The sequence below is a fragment of the Aphidius gifuensis genome, linkage group LG3 (assembly GCF_014905175.1).
Source record: "Aphidius gifuensis isolate YNYX2018 linkage group LG3, ASM1490517v1, whole genome shotgun sequence".
NCBI lineage: Eukaryota > Metazoa > Arthropoda > Insecta > Hymenoptera > Braconidae > Aphidius > Aphidius gifuensis.
Window position 1 is genome coordinate 2,301,872 of NC_057790.1, and position 20,699 is coordinate 2,322,570.

General features: G+C 25.2%; 1 protein-coding gene and 1 long non-coding RNA gene across 3 annotated transcripts in view; one reads left to right on the forward strand and one right to left on the reverse strand.

The window, feature by feature from the left end:
• The window catches only part of LOC122851393, a 51,417-nt gene extending 34,074 nt beyond the window's left edge, over window positions 1-17,343 (forward strand). The window contains exons 3-4 of the long non-coding RNA XR_006373686.1: window positions 9,691-9,863; window positions 17,212-17,343. This is a non-coding gene — a long non-coding RNA (uncharacterized LOC122851393). The remainder of the gene's footprint in view (window positions 1-9,690; window positions 9,864-17,211) is intronic.
• The window catches only part of LOC122851385, a 35,207-nt gene that overhangs the window by 5,800 nt on the left and 8,708 nt on the right, over window positions 1-20,699 (reverse strand). For both annotated transcript variants that reach the window (XM_044150566.1, XM_044150567.1), the window contains 7 exons: window positions 5,264-5,413; window positions 3,408-3,602; window positions 2,546-2,631; window positions 1,811-2,007; window positions 1,620-1,737; window positions 1,176-1,412; window positions 932-1,089 (listed from right to left, as the gene is read on the reverse strand). In XM_044150566.1, coding sequence (XP_044006501.1) covers window positions 932-1,089; window positions 1,176-1,412; window positions 1,620-1,737; window positions 1,811-2,007; window positions 2,546-2,631; window positions 3,408-3,602; window positions 5,264-5,413 — 1,141 coding nt within the window. The remainder of the gene's footprint in view (window positions 1-931; window positions 1,090-1,175; window positions 1,413-1,619; window positions 1,738-1,810; window positions 2,008-2,545; window positions 2,632-3,407; window positions 3,603-5,263; window positions 5,414-20,699) is intronic.

Genomic DNA, 20,699 nt, shown 5'->3' on the forward strand with positions numbered 1-20,699 from the left:
TCATTATTTTTCTGACGAATTTTTATTTTTTAATCTTTTTTTTAGAATCGTATGTTTACCTTTTTTTTTCATGTTTTTCAATTAAATTGAATTTAATGCATGTTCTTTTTGAAATTCAACAATAATTACATTTTTTTTATGAAAAAAAAATAATAATATTATCATATTACATAAAAAAACATTAATTATATTCGAAAAAAAAAAAAAAAAAGTTTTAAAAAGTTTTATTCTTTCACTCAACGTCTAACGCATATTAATTTTAAAATCATTGTTATTCTCTCTGGTACTTTACCAACAATTTTTCTGAATGTCCAAATCTGATATCCACGAGAAACGAAATTTCACGGTCGAGCAGATCACTGAGTAGATCAACTGCCAGAGTGGAGACAGAGAATAAAACGAGACTGGCATATATATAAATATTTAAATGAAAAAATTAATTGAAATTTGTATTTTTATATAAAAATTAGTAAAACATATTATAATTTCTTTTTTTCATTATTTTTTAAGTTTTAATTTAAAAACCGAAGAAAAATTAGGAAAATTTTCAACTAAACTATAATTTTTTCTCTGTATGACAATTTTGTATTAATAGAAGGGTAATGGATTCTGTCACTTTTTGGTGTCCAATTTTCATGGCGCCAAAAACGAGGATAGAAATAATAGAGAGAAAGAAGTCGAGGCACAGCATCACGATCGACTCATTGCTAGAGCACTGCAAATTGCTCACACGTTTACCCGGTTACATTTGGAACTTTGCCCGAATCGTTTTAGCTTCTCTCTCCATGCTATTTTATTTTTTTATTTGTTTATTTTTTCTCACTAGACATCACTATTTTATATTTTATTGAAATGAAATAATTTCAAATGTATTTGTCTTTTTCTTTTCATTCCGATTAATTTAATTTTTTCTAATAAATAATTTATTTACCCAGTATGAGCAAAATTGCACCACCAAGTCATCATTGCCTCGGAAAATAATGTTTCACCAATGTTGTATCTACCACGAAGATGATATTTACCACCATCAAGTGGAACACCAAGAATATATGGTAGCTCTTCACCGTGAACTGTTCTCTGTCGTTGTTGCTATAAAAATTAAACAAATTATCATCTAATCTCAAACAAATTCAATTTAAAAAATATATATATTTATTGATAAAATAATAAAATACCCCAGAATAATCTTGCATTGCTCTTGGATGTGAAAAAACATACATGTAACTTTTTGGATTAGCTTTTGCATGTAACTTGGCTGTTCTAACAAGTGGTGCAACAGTTCCACTGTCAGACAATGCATCTAACACGAGATCTCTATTTTTTATTGGATCCTCGTTTCTAAATTCATCCAACGTATCTCGTCCATAATGCTCTAGAATCTTCGATAGAATCATATCGGATTCTTCCATCGCCTGAAACGATGAAAACTTTAGATAAAAAAATAAAAAAAAATAAAAGATTTCATACATGAATTGAAAGAAAAGAAAAGAAATAAAAATTCAATAAAACTAATAATAATAAATCATATGTTTGCTCATAATAATTTTATAGTGAAAAAAAAAAATTGGTAAAATATTTTAATGCAAAACTTGAAATATAAATAAAAACGTCAATCTTACTTTTGCATGATCGCGAAGTACCTCATCTCTTTGGCCATCTAGCATTCCATGAAGCACGGCAACCGGTGGTAAAACGTGAAACTTTTCCGATTCAGTAACTCCATACATCAAGTCAAAACTGTCGATTTTTATCACATATAAATAAATCTATATAAAAATTTATTTATCAAATAAATAAAAAACCATCAAACCTGCCAAATAATTGGGTATTTTCCATAAGTGAAAGTGGCTCTTTTGGTATAACTGCTCTGTCAATAAGTGGTGCATAAGCTGGTACATATTTTGGTTTATCAATTTTAACATTTAACAGTGAATCAACATCTCTATTACGCAAACACAATGCCAGCTCATTGTCACTCGTTGTTGGACAGTTAAGTGCATATGCAACCTGAATAAAAACAGTAAAAATAGAAAAAAAAAGGATAAATAATATGAACAACATTAGCATTAATGAAAATAAATGCCACACAAAATAATCCAAGTATCATTATTTTTTCAATTAAAATAAAATTGTCAACATTTTTTAAAACAGAAATATCATATTACTATTTTTTATTTTTTATTTTTTTTATCCTATCTAATGAATCTCATGCTACTGTGATATTAAACAGGCGTCTACTCTGACTTTTGGTTATATTATTTTTGCAATTTAATCTGTGTAAATTTAATCAATGTTATATGTTATTTTTAATTTTTCTATAGCATATACTACAGCCCTTTTATATTATCAAAATTCATAAACATTAACTTTGACATAAAAAGTGCAAAAGCATTATTATATTTTACAGGAAATTCAAGACGATAAATTTATTCCTTAATTTTATTAAATTTTTCGTTTAATAATTATTTATCTTGATATTTTTTTATATATTAATATTCATCATGACTATCATGAGTTGAGAATAATAATTGTATTTTAATCTTACCTGTTTTGTAATTTGAAGAGCTCCCTTACCAATGGCGTCTGGACTCAACGCTGATCCTGACATGAGAATAGCTCGCTTGAATAAGTCTGAAAGAAAAATAAAAATAATAGTAATACAAGTATATTAATCTTGATACAATGAGACACATATACCTATACAATTTTACGACAGTTAAAAATAATTTTTCATCATTAAATATATATATATTTTTTTTTTCATCTAATAATAAATCATCACAAAGAAAAAATTATTAACACCATCATATCGTTATTGTGACATTTATAGAAATAAAATGAAAAAATAATAAAAAATAATAATTGATATATAAAAATAAATTAAGCTCGAATAAATAACAAATTTAATTTGATGTGAGTGTATGAGAACGAATGCCTCTGAGTATAGTAATTTAATTTTTAAATTTTTTTTTTTTTTGAAATGAAAATTAGATAGAACACTGTTGGAACTGTGCAGTGTTGAATTGGAATGAGAATGACATTGGTCATCAGAGAGTAAATCATAGGAAATGTGTGGGTATGTCACTGAAAATCATGTAATCAATGCAAAGACTTCATACAGTTAACTGTCAGAGAAATTATACGTAGAAGGGAATTGTATATATCTGCATGTGCCACAGTTAATTCGTTTAATTAATTCTAAAATTATCTTTGGTCACTTACGAGGCTACCAAATCCATGCCTATTCAAATTATCGAAACCCAACATTGCTAATTTACCATCAAGCTCTCGTTTTGATGTACAACATTAAACTAAAGTGACAAGCACATACATATTACAAATAATTTAATAACTAACAATAATTTGATAAAATTACATAACAATAATAGTTAAAATATATTTGTTACCTTTGTTATTTGCAACTGGACTAAGTAATAGTAAATTTGCAAGAATAGCACCAGTACCATGTCCAACAAGAGTAACACTGTCAGGATCACCTCCAAATTTTGCAATATTTTCACGTAACCACAGCAGTGCAGCAATCTGATCAAGAAGACCAAAATTACTGGCTGTGTCATCGTTGGTCCCAGGCCGTAAAAATCCTTAAACGAAATTTAATCATCATTTTAATTAACCACTGAAAATTTTATAATTAAATTATTATACTCGTATAATAATTTTAAAGTTTTAGTCTTTTTTTTTGTCAAGAAATATATAATATAATAGAAAATGGGCTCTGTTATGAAATCCAGTAGATAGCCCTATGTGATTATCGGTTGCATAAGCGACTTTTAGCTTTATTAACAAGTTTTGAAGTTCATTAAAATTTAATCCTGAAAATTGTTTTCTAACTCATTCGACTGAATCGAATATACGCAGGCGCATATATTTTTTTGGATGTAAAAGACATCAGTGCACTTTGGGATAGGATGAGATACAATAAAACTTTATACTTGCTTTCGCACATTGCCAGCATTAAAAATAAACAAAAAAAAACAAAATATATATATAAAAAGTGAAAGGAGAATGAGAAAGTAGATGGGGTAAAGAAAAAGGACCAAGAGAAGAGAAAAGGGAGTCATATTTTGTGTGTCCGTCTCGCGCCCGTGGTTGGAAGCACTAAGCGCTTCCCCAGCACTTTAACTTAATTTATGATTATGGCTTCTAGCAAATTTTTTTTTGTATTATTTTTTTTATTTTATTTCTAACCACTTTTTTGCTATCGGATACAACGAGTGAGAGAACTTTCATCTGAGGATACACAAGGCCAAGCCAAAATATTATACGACCATCCCACTCAAATGCGACGCAAACCCATTCTTGGATAAAATGCAACTACTGCAGTTTCATCCGTCACCCTCAGGCAATCGACTATATACATTCACTCAAACATTCATATTTATGAAAAAATACATTTATTTATTTTTTTTTTTTCAATTGTTTATTTATTTTCTTCTATATTCATCGTATCTTTTTTTTCGTATATCGATGTTTGCATATTTACATTTCTAACGGTATCAAATTTTTTATTTTTCATCTTCTTCCTTCTATTTATTCAAATGATTTTACAATTTAGTTGAAAAAACAGTTCGAGTAACATTATTATCAATTTCAAATTTTATTTCGTCAATGCAATTTTTTTATAAATTTAAATAAATAAAAAATTTAATTTAAAACAATATGAAAAATATTTTTTAAATATAAAAAAATACAATTGTTATATTTTTCAACAAGCTAGAATTTTTTATTAATTAACTAGAGATTTATAAATTTTAATTTAAAACTTGAATTATGTTGTGAATAGTCTGGTTGTCATGTAAATGTATTTAAAATTTTTAATCATAGTCGATAAAAAATCCAACTCAGTGAATTTGTATGTTCCGATTCGTAGTGAAAGAGTCAGAAAGTTGAAAAATAAATATAAAAAACATGTTTTACCAAAAAAATTTATATTAAAAAACGAAAAAAAAAGAATTAGAGGAACATAAAATTGTCTGTATGACGATATGAAGTAAATGGTTGTTGCGTCATGATGCTGCATGGTTAGGTTGAACAATATATTGGTGTGGTTAAATAACACAATACACATTTTCATGTGGATAAAATCATGGTGTCTCGCTATAACAAAATATACATACAAACATCTGGCTCCATTTATTAAACATATTTAACATTATTACAATTTATGAGCTGACAGAATTGTCGTTAACTCATTAATTATATTATCGAAGAACTTAATTAATAATTTAATTCATATACTAACCCAATATTCCAAGTCGAAAATTAATTGTAACAAATACAATGTGTCCATATGCTGCTAGTACACTTCCATCATATGGATTTCCACTATTCCATTCATAACTTTCACCATGTATGAAAACCATAACTGGATAACGACGTGGATTTGATGAACCTGGAAAGAAAAATTAAATAAATAATAATAAAATACAACAATTTAAAATTAAATTTATGAGATCAACAACTTTGTTGTCTAATTTCATGGTAAAATATATTTTTGATATGAAAAAATTTAATATCAATAATTATAAAATAAAGTAAAAGAAAGTTGATTTCGAAAAAATTACTTTTAATTTTATTAAAAAATAAATATATAATTAAAAAAAATAAATCTATCGGGAATTGAGTTGTTGACAATTTATTGATACCGAGAAATTTAATATCCCAATGCAACAAAAAATGCTATTATTATCAAGAATTAAAAAAAAAAAAAAAGAATATTTATCATGAAAGTAATGAACTTTTTCAATTAATAAGAGTGATGTGATAATTTTTATAAGTAATTGTTTACGAGTATGCAATTATTAAATTTTTTTGTCTTCAGTAAGACAGTCTTATCGGATTTCATTCTCTTCAGTGACAGAAGAAAGGTAATAGTACACCTTATCTTCAAGGATGATGGAGAAAAATGGTTCGTTATCTATACAAGTTTGAAAAGTCGAGTAATCCATCTACACGAATAATGTTTATCAATTTTTCTTTAAAAAAAAATCTCTTTCGATACAAGAGCATATCCAGGTGATATTAAATTTTTTTTTATTGTCATAATCATTTTAGCAAGAACATTATTATTATTACTTTTTATGAAATAAAAAAAAAAAAGACAGATGTTTTACGTGTGATAGAAATGAATAAAATAAAAGACAAGAAAAAAAACGTATAAAACAGTATAACAAGTTGCAAAGCAAAGAAGTAAGATTGTCGTAAAAAAATGATCAGTTTAACATGAGATAGGGAAAAAGAAATTGGTATATAAAAAAAAAAAGAATAAAAACAAAGTCAGCATGGAATTAGCATAAAAATTGAAAAACCTTATAAAACTTGAAATCCTAAATGGATGAAAAAAAATTTGAAATAAAAAAAAAACTACAACAGGTATCAGACACCGTTTGATATATTGTTAATATCGTCAGCTGGTACTTTCAATGTTACGTTGGCAATGTAAAGGCGTGAACAAGCAGACACGTATTGTGATAAATCACTAAAAGAGAAACGTTGAAAGTGCCTTGTAACGTCCATCAGTTGATCTCTTCTTCGTGTGTTCATGACCAGTAAAAATAGTAACAAAGACATAAAACAAAAAAAACAAAAAGCTCGAAAATAAAACAACAAAAAAAAGTTGAAGAAAAAAAAAAGGAAAACCTTTAAAACTTTTTTTCAAGTCAAAATATTGCTATTGTTAATGATAAAAATTATTATTTGGCTGATTTGAAAATACTTTATTGAGTATATATATGCTTGCCAAATAAACCAATGATAAACATCATGTCATTCGCCTTGAATGTTATTATTATATTCACATCAATAATATATAAATAGAAAATAAAATTGTACAAATTGTTGGCAGAGTTCCATCAAAAAGAACGAAAAATCTTCGAGACGTTTTAGACCTTTTTTTTAAAGTTGATTTAGCCGATTGAGCGAGTCGGAAAAGTCACTCTCGATAAAAAAAATTCCAACAAGAGGAAATAAATAATTCTGTAAATTTTATGTTGAATTTAGCGCCATCCAACTGAGGGTGCTGAAACTTATCGAATAAATTTCAGTAAGGGTTGATAAAATTATATACAGATAGCGTTACGAGGTAGTTTAGGGGTTGAATAAAATCTTGAAGAAAAAATCGATTATATCGTGACTAAAAGTTTATCCAATTAAAGTGGGTGTTGCCAAGATAAATGCACTCATGTTCAATTGATTTAATCATCAAATTTTCAAGTGTTAAAATCAACTTATATATATTACTAAATTTAAATAAAAATTATCAAATAATTTTTTATAACGAAATTTAATTATACCAAATTCAAAAATATAATATATTCTTTAAAAAATAATAAAATTTCAATTTATTTATATTACACAGTAAAGAAAAATTTACAATTTACATTTTATCTTTTGTAATTAAATTATTGATTTTTAATTTTGTTAATTACGATAATAAATAATCAATACTTAAAGTTTTTATTTTTTTTCCTTGAGATAGAATTTTTCTCACTGGGTTTAATTGTATTTTACCTATACTATTGAACCGGTAAAAGACATAACTTATTTGTTGGTTTGCCTTGGATATACATGGCTTGCTATGTAAAGAAAAAAATGTCTGTTCTATAACCTTGTATGTTTACCACAATTCTATATAACTGTAAGGGTCACCGTTTTTCCGCATACAATATAAAGAAAAAAAAAAAAATATAATACAATTAATTTCCCTTTTCGGAAATTGTACAACTGTCGTTTTGACAAAAAAAAAGAAAAAAAAGAAAGGGGAATAAGAATGATGAACTAAACAAGATCAACCACAAACTTTTTCATCTATATATATTTTAGACAATAAGTTTTTATTGGTTACACTTGAAGACTTCAATTTGAAAACTATGTTTGTTTTATTACAACAAACGAATAGAGACGTTATACAAAAAAAAAAAAAAAATTATTATGATTCGAGACTAGTATGAGTAAAAGAGAAAAAAAAATAAAACGACGAAAGAATATTGAAAGAAAAACATGGATTAAAGCTTTGACCTCGTTTTTATATCGGAAAAATGTCGTCAACTCATACACTTTCAAGATGATAACAATAATAATATCAGTATCAATAATAAATAAAAATAATAAAATAAAATAACACAAGAAAAATGTTATATAATCATTTTATTCTTTTTATATTCTTGTCAAAAATAATATTAATAATGTTTTTCATATCCTTTTATTAGACGTTGAAAATTTTGTAATAAATTTGTAAATTTATTTATATAAAAATTTAAAATTAAAAAAATTTTATATATATAAAAATTGAATTTTTGTTTTTTGATTAAAAGATCAAAGTAGCAAAAGACATCTATGGTGATATGATGCATAAAATCAAAGTGCTTTTATCATGCAAAATATTAGTCACTTTTGACTTTTATACCTTAATATTTATACAGTGTATAAAACATACGAGATTATAAAATTTTAAATGATAAACAAAATGACTAAATAAATATTCATTTATCAATTTAACTTTTTTCTTATTTATTTTTTTATATTAAACAAGTCAAATAGCTACTCTATGAATTTATGAATTAAAAATTTCCATTGAATTGCATCATTATCATCGTACACTTGTACTAAAAATAATTTTTATTTTTTATGTTCCTTGAATTCAAGTTTCTGTTTTATTCTTTTCGAGTGTACTTATAATATTTTAATAGGAATTTTTTATTATACTTGACTTTATCTGTTATATCCATTTTATGAAAGATATCAAGTAAGCTTTATAAACAAATGAAACAATAAAAAAAAAAAAAACAAATTATAAATAAAAAAAGATTTATTATTAAATAGAAATGAGACATTTTTACTAGGGTAGTTTAAATGCATTACATGCTTGTGACCCAGAGCAGTGAGCTTCACATCTAACCAGACGTGTTTTCCATTTCGCCTGATTCTGCCACTTTTCCTGGCATTTTGTATACATCACCAGTATAGCTCATATTTATGCAGCTTTTGCAATAACTAGACTGTCCTTATTTTTCTATTTTTATATAATTAAAAAGAAAAAAAGTTTTTTTTTTTATTATTTAATAGTGTGTGTACAGGTTATTAGAAGTTTATAAGTAAGGAAAATTCCAGTGAAAATTTAGCCACGCTTGAAAACATCTGCTTATAAATCTGTATAAACTTTTATAAACTTTTTTGTTTAATTTTAATATTTTAATTTCAATTTATTTGCTAATGGAAACCATAAATTTTTTCTATTTATTTTAATCATTTAATAAAGTTTGGTCAATTTAATATACAAGTGTATGAATATTATTAAATTAAATTTATAAATTAATAAATTAAATTTTCATACAAAATATATTAATATAATTATTATAAAATTATTTTGAAGCGTATTATTTTTCATATATTAAAGCTTTATAAAAAAACATCATATTTTCACTACAATCAATTGCACAATTTAAAGTTTATCAATTTATTATTTATAACTATAATAATAATAGTACTTGGTGATATTAAATCCTGTGTAAAAGTTTTGAGTAATACGAGTTTAATGTATTTATTAAATATGAAAATTTATAATTGATATTTATTTTGTAAATTTATAACTGTAAAGCCACACACGAGTTTTAATATCAAAAGATTTTTTTTGTAACTTAATCGTGTACTCATGCGTATCAATTATTTCAGTGCATTGATTATGGATGGGAGGTCGATCGATTATATTGTTGCAGCAGAGTTAGACAACAGAGACACAAATATATAACAAGAGAGAAGGAGAGAGAGAGAGAAAGGTCAACGTTGCTGTTAAACACAATGAGTGTTACACACGCATTGCATTGCACTACAGTCGTTCATGAGTTGTGAGTATGTTTTGAATTCTACATGCATATATACATATTGTCCACCTTCACCATAAACTACTACACAAAGTTTAAATTGTTTAAATCATTGCACTATTAATCACATTCAATTGAACAATGATTTTCCACAGTAAATGAAATTTACAATTTCTATCTACAAATTTTTTTCGTTATTTCATTTTTTCGTTTTTAAAAATAATATATATTTTTTTATTTAATTTAATAAGTAAAGAAATTAATCATCACGTAAACTCATTGTTAATTAATTTGGTATTGTCAAACATTTGTTCGAAAAACTAATCAATTTTACCAATATAATTATATATTTATAAATCTTAATTGAATTTTAAATATCACCCGAGTTTATTTGCAGTTTTACATGAATCATTCAATTTTTTAATCCACCTACAAAATGACATTTTGTCTTTTTTAATTTTCTTTAATTATTTTCCTTTAAACATGATTTATTTTTATTTTTTTTTTAATTAACTTTTTATTGAAATAATATATGAAAGTTGTAAAATAATTTATTAAAAAAGAAAAATGTTTTTATATTTTATTTTTCTTTCAACATTAAAATAATTTCACATGTATTAATGTTTGTATCTGCAGATACATGTATATCAAAAATAATTTAATTTTTTTATTAATGTCATTATATGGTGAAATTTATAACATGGACATAGACTTAATACAGATATATGTGTATTTTAATTTTTATAAATTTATGACGTACTTGTGGAAATGTCATTATGGGTTTAACGGTGAAAGATGTATATGAGTTGCATGGAGATGGCATCAGGTCAATGTTCAAAGGGGTGTGTTAAAATAAAGAGAGAAAAGAAAAAAATATAAAGAAAATAAAGAGAGTAAGAGAGAAAGAGATATGTAAAAAATGAAAACGTAGGGATAGCGCATATTTTGCGTACTCGATGCAGCTTGGCCGAGTGGAAAACGACTGACGCCATGAAAAATGACGCCATCAGTGTAAAACAGCTTACTCTCGAGTGGTTGAACCACAGTCACCCTTTTACAGAATATTATATTTGCTTTTCACAAGAAGAAAATACCAGTTCACCAAAAGTCACGTCGTAAATGACACATAAAAAATATGAGTAAACTTGAGATAAATTAAATTTTCATAAAATTAATTTTACTTTATATATATTATAATATTTTTTTTATTTATTATAATTTAATGCATAATATTACAGACAAACAATTTGAAAATAATAATAATAATAATTTGCATTATCTGCAAAATTAAGAAAGAATATATATTTTCAACAAATCCAATTGTCATAATAATAAACTCAAGTTTTTTTTTTTTTTTTTTCTTCTTGTATAATATTAGAATATGTTTGAATATAATTTTATAATTACACCGTTTTACTATAAAGTCAAGTCATGCATAAACTTTATGGTTTTTCACGACCAAGTTTTTTGTTTACTTGAAAAATTTTTTAAAAAAACTCTCTAGTCGTTGTAAATGGTGATATTTAAAAAAATTTATAAGTCTCTGTTGGTTTTAATTTTTTTTTTATTCTATTTTTTAATTTGCATTTAAGATAATAAATTTTTTTTTACTGTATAGTAAAGAAGATGTATATAAAATGAATATTTAAATATATATAAAAATATAGATAAAGCAAAAAGCTGATGATTTCCTTGAGAATATAATTCTAGATGCGAGTTAAATTCAGTGCTGATCGATACTGTATATGGCGCATAAAATTCTGTTGAGAGCTGGCACATTTATTACATCCATATATTGTGTATATATGTATATCAGAGTTTACGAAATTCGTTTTCCATCGGACTAAGTGGAAGTTGATTAAACTGGGCAATCGCTATTTAGCAGGATCCTAACGCTTCTGAAGGTCGTCAGTTATATTTATAAGCCAAAATAGATTGTATGAAAGAGCTATAAATAATATATACTCATAAAAATATTCAGTTTTATATTTATCCAGTGGACTCTAGTAGTATTGAGAGCTCGAGATAAATATACTAAATATATTTTTTGAAATTCTAGAATTGAGTAAATAACAATGAAAAAGTAATTAAAAATAAAAAAAAAACTCGGTTTTGTATTTCAAGTTTATTCATCTAATTGGGCCTAGTCTATATTTTCAACAATATGAATACATCGATATCAAATATTTCAAAAATCCAAAAATCTACTAAATGAATGGAAAATATATATTTTTTTTTAATGTGAGTAATATAGTGAGTGTAAATTCAAAGTATTGATTTAGTTTGTTTGATAAAAACAAGTTTTTTCTACTTAAAAAAATATATTATTTGCTATTGAAAAAATTTTAGTTTCATATTTATTTAGCAGAATTTGGTATTTAGTATAAATCGAGATATATATATTAAAAGTATCTTGTAAATACTGGGTACCAAGTCAACAAATATATACATGAAAAAATCCTCAAATTACAAATAAAAAAAAAATTTGTTATATAACTATTGATCCAATGCTGGAATTTAGAAAATATTTATAATAAATATTTTTTTTATTACTGTGTATTTAATTTGTCTGACGAAAACAAGTTTGTTCTACTTGTAAAAAAAAAAAAAAAAATGCAAAACACACGAACTATATTGCTAAATTATTTTTCCATGTATCAAATAAGCATTTTTACGATCAGAAACAGCCGTCTTTTAAAACTGCTTCAGATTTGAAAAACTATATTCTTTCTTTTAGTACATATGTCTGAGTCAAGCTCACTTTTCTTTTAGATTCATTTCTGCATTGGGCACAGCATATCTTGCTGGACTTTACAACAGCAATCTGCTGAGTGGTGGCACATGCAACATTCATTTTCTAGGCTCACGTAGGCCAATACACAACAGCATCATATACACTCTACACACACTAGCTCGTTTCACTTGTATATATCTTTATATAGCTATTCCAACTTCTTCAATATCCACACCACTTTTAGAAAATTATCTGTAGAAGCAAACTTCTGACCCGGTCACCAGAAAATAACCCACTATTGTTTGCTGATATTGAGTAACAAAAAAAAAAAAAAGAAAAAATGATGATAATATTTTCTTAGCAACCAAAGGGGGTTGCCAAATATTGTATACTCTATTTTGTGTCTCGTCTAAAAATAATTTTCTATGATATACTTAAAAAGCTTTTATTAATATACATACTTGATTGATTAATCATAAATTTTTTATTACAAAAAATATTATTCTTATTTGTGGTAAAAAAAATATATATTTATGATTAATAACTTTATTTTCTCAATATTGTGATGTAAAAATTGTTTTTACTTTGATTTAAATAAATAATTTTTGCAATATGAAATAGACAAATATTATTTTAATTACTTACGAAAATAAAATATCTAAATTTATAATAAATATTTGAAAAAAAATCTCATTTAGATAACGAAATGGCATAACTGTCTCGTAACAGTAAAGGGATAAAAAAACAAAATGAATATTTTGTTGTTGGCAATGCTACTTATACAAAATCCACGCAATTCCCATGGTAAGCTAAACAACCAGTGTGTAAAATAGATGTGTTACACAAGTCTCAATATATCCATTGACACACATACAAGATAAAGGCAACTTGTTGGCCAGCTAGTCCAATACACACAACATATCCACATGCAAACACTATGTATTATGCAATTTTCTCATTTTCCTTATTTGTATAAATATATGAATTCTATATTGAACAATTTAACTAATACAAGCCAATGCCAAAGAATATTTGTTTTAAAAAATAAAGTGTTAGAAAAAGTAAAATTGAAGAAAATACATATGAAAATACAAACAAAATTGAATTTTAGAATGCAACATGTATACTTGTCTCATATTGTGGCATTTTATTTGATCATTTCTAACGATTTTTCATAAATTTATAAATACTATCACGAAATACAAACAATTGCAAGTACAAAAATAAAAAATAAAATAATACAAATGCAAATGCAAATTTTTAAGATAAAAATTTTACGTATTTTTTTGTTAAATAAATTAATTTTAATCAATTGAACAGTAAAAATAAAACTTTGGTTTTAATGTCGAGACAAAAGACGTTTATAAAATAAACAAATAATTACATTATGCATGAAAATTAACACCCATAGTTAAAACTTTTACATCTATTAAATATATTTAAAATTTATTGTATAAAGCTTTATTCTACAGGTAGATTTTACAATGGAATTATTGTTCTGCTCTAAAACTTTACGAGAAAAAGAAAATGTATGCATTATTGTGAAAAGTGAATACATAAAATTGTTTAAACTAAAATTAAATTTAAAAAATTAATTAAACAGTGCAAGCCCAGAATAATTAAGTTTGGAATTTTGTAAAATTGGTTTTTTTGATTTTAAATTTTAATATTTGGGAGATAAATTTCGTTGAGAGTGATGGTAAATCTCGGATTCAGCATGTAAAAGGTGTCATACATTTATATATAAATATATAAAATTATTTGAAATAGTGTAGTATATATATATAGAGATATAGAGTGAATGTATATATTGGTATTGGCCTCCGGGGACACTGCTCCGGAAGTTTCGACCCATCGTAAAATATGAAAACGAGATTACTGCAAAACCGTGTGCGCTATTGCAACCCACCCTGGGGCTGCATCCAACAGAAGGCTAAATCTCACCAAGTGCTAATTCATTTTTTTTTTTTTCTTACCGCAGTTACCTCTTTACTTCAACCCTTTTTGAATAATTTTTTGAACAAAATAAATAATGAGCTAAAAAAAAAAACAAACAACAAACGAATTACTTATTATTTAGAATTTTTATATATTTTCTAATTATTTGGCTGTAAGCTTTTTATTTCTATTTCTTCATATTTTTTTTCCTGCGACAATTGCTCGATTAAAAATTAAAGAAAAACAAGGGTTGAAAATAACTATACTTGTCTAGTAAATGTAAAAAAAAAAACTACCTTTACCATGTTCAATTTCAAAGCAATAATAAAAAACATAATATGCACTACATTCAAATACAGGAAAAAAAAAAAAAAATTATTTATTTGCCAAACAACAACACGATCGTGTTCGATAAATATATATATAATTTTTTTTTCTCTCGTTTAATGTACAAACAGAACTGACAAAATAAACTCGAGGCAATATTTAAAAACCACGTTTTTTTTTTTTTTTAAATACTAAAAAAAAATAAATATAAATAAAAAACTTTACTTGAAAAATAAAAAAAAAAGACAAGAAATTATTTGATAAATTATCATTAATCAGTAATGAATTAGTTCCAATACAGTAATACGCTAATTATGATAATTGCTTGAAAGATTGATTAAGATTGCATCCACCCACGGGACGAATACCAGTAAGGTTGAGTTTCCTAGTCAGCAGCAGCCAAGGCTCATCCAATTCAAACTTGCTTCGTCGTTTTAGTGCAGTGGAATTTTCATCCCCTAACCATTGCAACAACTTTTAGTTCTTCTTCCATGCTTTGCTTACATTTTCTTGATAGATCAATTAGCTAATGAGTATTACAAAAAATAATAAAAACAAAAAAATAAAACTGATTTACTTGAGTTTTAATTTTTAAAGTTATATTTTGTAATTTACAGCTTTATCTGAATTTATTTTAACTTCAAATATCATTGATAAAATAGATAAATATATAAAATTAAAAAAAAAATTAAAACAAATAAATATTATTTCAAATTACAAAATGTATTTGTAAATTATAAATGCTAATAAACACTTTTCGTTTTAACAAATTAAATTATTTACACAGGATATACATTGGCATCAAATCAACTGAGCTTTTATTCATATGAGTTAAAACTTTATTCTCATATAAATATTTATCAAGTATTTTAAAGTTATATCAAATATAATTCAATATCATTTTATATTTTTATAATTACAGAACTAATAAATAAAAAAGAAAAAAAAAAAGAAACTTTCAATTTATATATTGATTTTTGTCTCTAATTACTTTAAATTTGCTTGGTGGAATTGAACACGAATTAAATCCTACGGTTAACGATTCAAAGAGGGTTTGTAGTTTATATATGTTAGTCCACATACATTTACACCAAGGGATCCGTGTAATTCGATTAGTCTTTCTACGACCGTGATTCAACGAGAAAATACGTTACCGATGTCGAATTACACACTAGTTCATTTACTTTTTAATACTGAAAGCTTTTTGATTAAATAAAAACAACATTATGTTATACTATCATGTTATTTAATTTTTTTCTTTTTCTTGATTTATTTATTTTAACTAAAAATTAAAATTAACCTTGCAAATAATTTATTTATATAATTTTTCAGTATCAATTTAATATCCAAAAATATTTAACTAGTTTTGAATTTTACATTTCATCATCCAAGTTATTTTCATAAGGAAAAATAAAAAAAAATAAAAAAAAGCTCAAGGCTTTTTTATTTTAAAACAGTTTATATTGCAATAAAATTTTTCAAGAGCGAGTAGTATAAAAAAAAAAATTGGTACATATGACGTTGACTGAGTGAATCAAAAGTTTAAATATTTAAATCGATAACTTTATGAAATGACTGTATGAAATATCTATATTCGAATGGAGTTTTCAACCCAATTGGTACATAAATAATTTCATGTTTCTGTTGTGAGAAAATGTACATGGACAAAGTGTACTCTATGATTTTGTAATTGAGTATAGACAAGTTATATGTATATAGTTGTTGAGCAATTTGGTAGTTTGCACCAGAAGGTCATCACTGTTGGTCGATATAAGTTAACGTTACCACCCACCATAACTCTGTGTTTCAAATTTAATTTACATTAAATTTATGAAATTCTATTCTGGCTTATTGACTATTATTTAGTTGCAGTGATACTCTTTTTTTTTATTGTTGAATTTATGTTTCCAAAGGGACAATAAAAACAGTCAAATTGTGCTGAGTTTTTTATCTATTTAAATTCACTTTATAAACAAATACTTGCCCTGAATAATTATTAAAACTTTTACGAATTCATTTGCTTTTAAATATAAATATTTTCAGTGAGAGCGCACGTGCGACCTACGACCACGGTCCAAGTATTTATTTATTAAATTACCTCAATTAATAAAATATAACTAATTGAAACGTATAAAATACTTAAAATATAATTTTATAATTAAAAATTAATTATACAATTTTCATATGATGAATTTATATTAATTTTTTCATATATAAATATACCAATGATTATTTTTTAGATTGTTTTTTATTTATTTATTTTTTTATGATCAACTATATAAACTTGAGTCATCACTATCATCATTCATCGTTCGCTAAAACTATCAAAATCTCTAAAAATCCCTTTTTTCAGTAGTGCTTTGTGTGTTTTAGACTGTCTTGCCACATTGCCAGCAACGTAAAATTTACCATTAGCCAGAGATTCAACAACCGAACTGGAATTAATCGAGGCGATTTATCGTCGACGTTACTGCTGGAGTGGAAAACTTTTTGGACTCGTTGGATCTCAAGGCAAGTATAAAGTATATGAGAAAAAGAAAAGTGAGTTTGCCAGATATAAAAAAAAAAATCAAGCAAAAATAGAAATAAAAAGTAAAAATTCAAATAAAATATAGAAAAAAAAAACCATCATGAAAAGTTAAATCGATTATGAAAAATTAAAGTGTATTGTTGAATGAGTATAGAAAAAAACAGTACTAACAAAATATTAAATATCGATTTGAATACTATTTTGTTAACATCAAGTAAATAAAAACTTTAAGTTTCTTCCATATATTAAGCTTTGATATACTTTTGATGTTTTTTTAAAAATTCAAGGGTCTTTTTAAATTTTACTCTTGCTTCATTGATCGTTCATTTTTTTCTTTTCTTAAAATCTTTATATATATATATATAAAGTTTTTACTTCTCGTTACCTTTTCTCGTTTCGATTCAGGCATTTTCCTTGACTCTCATACATTTACTTTTTTATTATTACTATTATTATTATTATTATTTATATATATTTTTTTCTTTTATTCTATTCACCAGGTCTCGTCCCAGACTTTAGTTAAAGTTCGATTCAGTATACAAGCCTGAGATCTGGAAAAACCGGAAATGGTTTTTCAAGAAAAAACTTTTAAGCCCAGCACGTTCAGCCACTAAGTTTTTTTTTTTTTATTTTTCATTTGTTTTTATTCTTTTTTTTTTTTACAGTAACATTATTTGGGCTTGCGTGGCGGTTGTATAGGTATGTGTAAATCTACGAGTGAAGAAAAGACTTTTATTTTGCCCATTGGCTATGTGATTTTATATATATATAATTTTTTTTTTACTTCTTTCAGAAACCAGACTTTGGTTTGATTTGAAACTTTAAATTTTACGTATACGTGTGTGAATTTCACTTTGGAATTTTTCTTTTTACGTGCAATAGACTGTCAATGCGTTACATAAAAGATACTTGAATACATTTTTTTTTTTATAAAAAAGTGAAAAAAAAAAAATCTATGTTACATAGCCAAAGCATTGGATTTATCAGCTTACGTGCTGTCTCTATATTTTTATAATATTTCCCTTTTTTTCTTATACAAGTGTCTATATATTATGAGTATCTATTTTTTTATTTTTTTGGTATTGAATAAAAGACAAATGTGATAAGAGAACTTATACATTCTACATTATCTCGTGGAACATTTAAATTTTTTCTAAAATGTATTTGTAAATTTTTTTGTTGATGACTAAATAAAAAAAAGAAAAAAAAAAAAATGATTACACAAGAGAAATAAGAAAAGTAAAAAAAAAAAGAAAAAAAGTTTAAGTAAAGATGGTACATCTAGCAACGAGAAAGGAGGATACATTATCGTTTACAAATTGTGGCCGTTCGATACAAACGTTGTATGGTCTGTTGCACACTGTGGCAAATGCTCCAATTGCATCAATATATATATACTAAAACGGTATTCATGGAACTAGATGGAACTTGAAAAAGCTTCTTTTCCACTTTTCCCAATGACATTTCCATTTTATTATCTTGACACAATATAAATAAACATTCAACTGCACTTTAATTTACAATAATAATAATAACAATAATAATAAAAAGATAAATATTTTTTATTTGTATAAGAAATGATAAATTTAAGAAGCAAATATACAGAGACTATCACATAAATTCACATTTCTTCACTTCAAATAAAAATGCTTTTCATATTTATTTATTTTTTTTTTTTTTTGCTAAATAAAAATTTATATTGATGAAGGTCAATTTTTTATATTAAAAAAAACAATTAAATTAAACCATTAAGGTTCGTAGTATTGCTTCGCATTGAAGTTAACATAAAGTCAATTTTTTTTTCTTCTTTATTAATGGAAAGTTGATGTATAGTTGGTTTCATTTTAAAATCATATCAACCATGAGGTTATTATCACAAGCCGAACGCACTCAACCCCAAATCAACATATGTATCTTGAAAAAAAAAAAAATTCTGTTTCGCTACAGTGATTTAAATTTACATTTGAAAATAAATTTCATATCATCTGTGTATGTCAATCACTTGAAAAAAATAAAAAGATAAACATAATATATAAAAATAAAAATATATCTAATTTATTTACAAAATGACTTATACATCAGTATGATATTTGACGTATGATGGAGTAAAGTGAGTGAAATAAATGGAAATAAACACACGCTAAAAGCCAAATTTGATAAACATGTTGTAACTTGGTGCTTTATTTTTTTTGATCTGATATCGAAGAATTGGCAACCCTCGTAGATCACGTTAGACATATCATGTTGCCCCTAACACGAATAGAGAAAGAGATTGGTATATATGAGAAAACTATAAGAGGACTTGTGAAATAGCTTCGAGACTCACATGATGATGAGTAAGCGAAAATCGTAGCATGCTCAACCAATGTGTTACCGTACCTTTGGTTTGTTAGATATAATAGCTCGCAATTTAGATTAGATAGTAGCGGGTTTCTATGGTCTATGACCAAGACACCATTTCCATATTAAGTAGTAAAATGTCTTTTGAACGTGGAATTGAAATTTACAATTTATCTAGTAAAAATATAGACTGTCAGATTGTCCTTAGCATATAGAATATTGCTGAATATGAATTTTCATAAAGTGTGAATACTAAATGAACAGAAAATACATGAAAAAAATATTATTTTGCAAATTTTAAACATTTTTTTTTGGGTATCAATCAAAATTACTTATTTAAAATTTTTTTTTTTGATCGACATTTTTATTCCCTACGTTGCCAGTTGTCACTGGAGACAAAAATAACTAACCAACCAGAATAAAAATAAAAAAAACATCATTATTATTTGCAAATTTTGCAGATGTTTTTTCAGTCGAAATTTTTTTTTCTTTTTTTTTTTTTTCTACACAAATTCAGTGTTTGATCACGATCATCTGCATATAGGCTGATCGGCTGCTATTTGGCAATCAATAATCGATGAGATATGAAAAAAAAAAAAAAGTCGATAATGGTTTTGGATCGTTGAGCCCAGTGGAATAATATTGCTCTCAACCGTGCATTTATTTTTCCAATCGGGAAATCAGAAATAATATTCTATAACAATAGCTCTTTTGACGAAAAAAAAAAGAACAAAAAATTTATTAAAATAAAAAAATATATACATATTCTTACAAGATCTCTCAATGCCATTCATTTTCTCTTTTTTTTTTTTTAATATATATACATGAGACAATATTTTAATAAGCCATAAATATTTGAATTGGAGTTACTTTGCTACTTATATATATATATACACTAAAATAAAGGATAAAACCAAGGTGAACTTGCTTTACCATTGTCAAGTAAAATGAACTGAATACAACTTTACATTTATACATATATTGAAATATT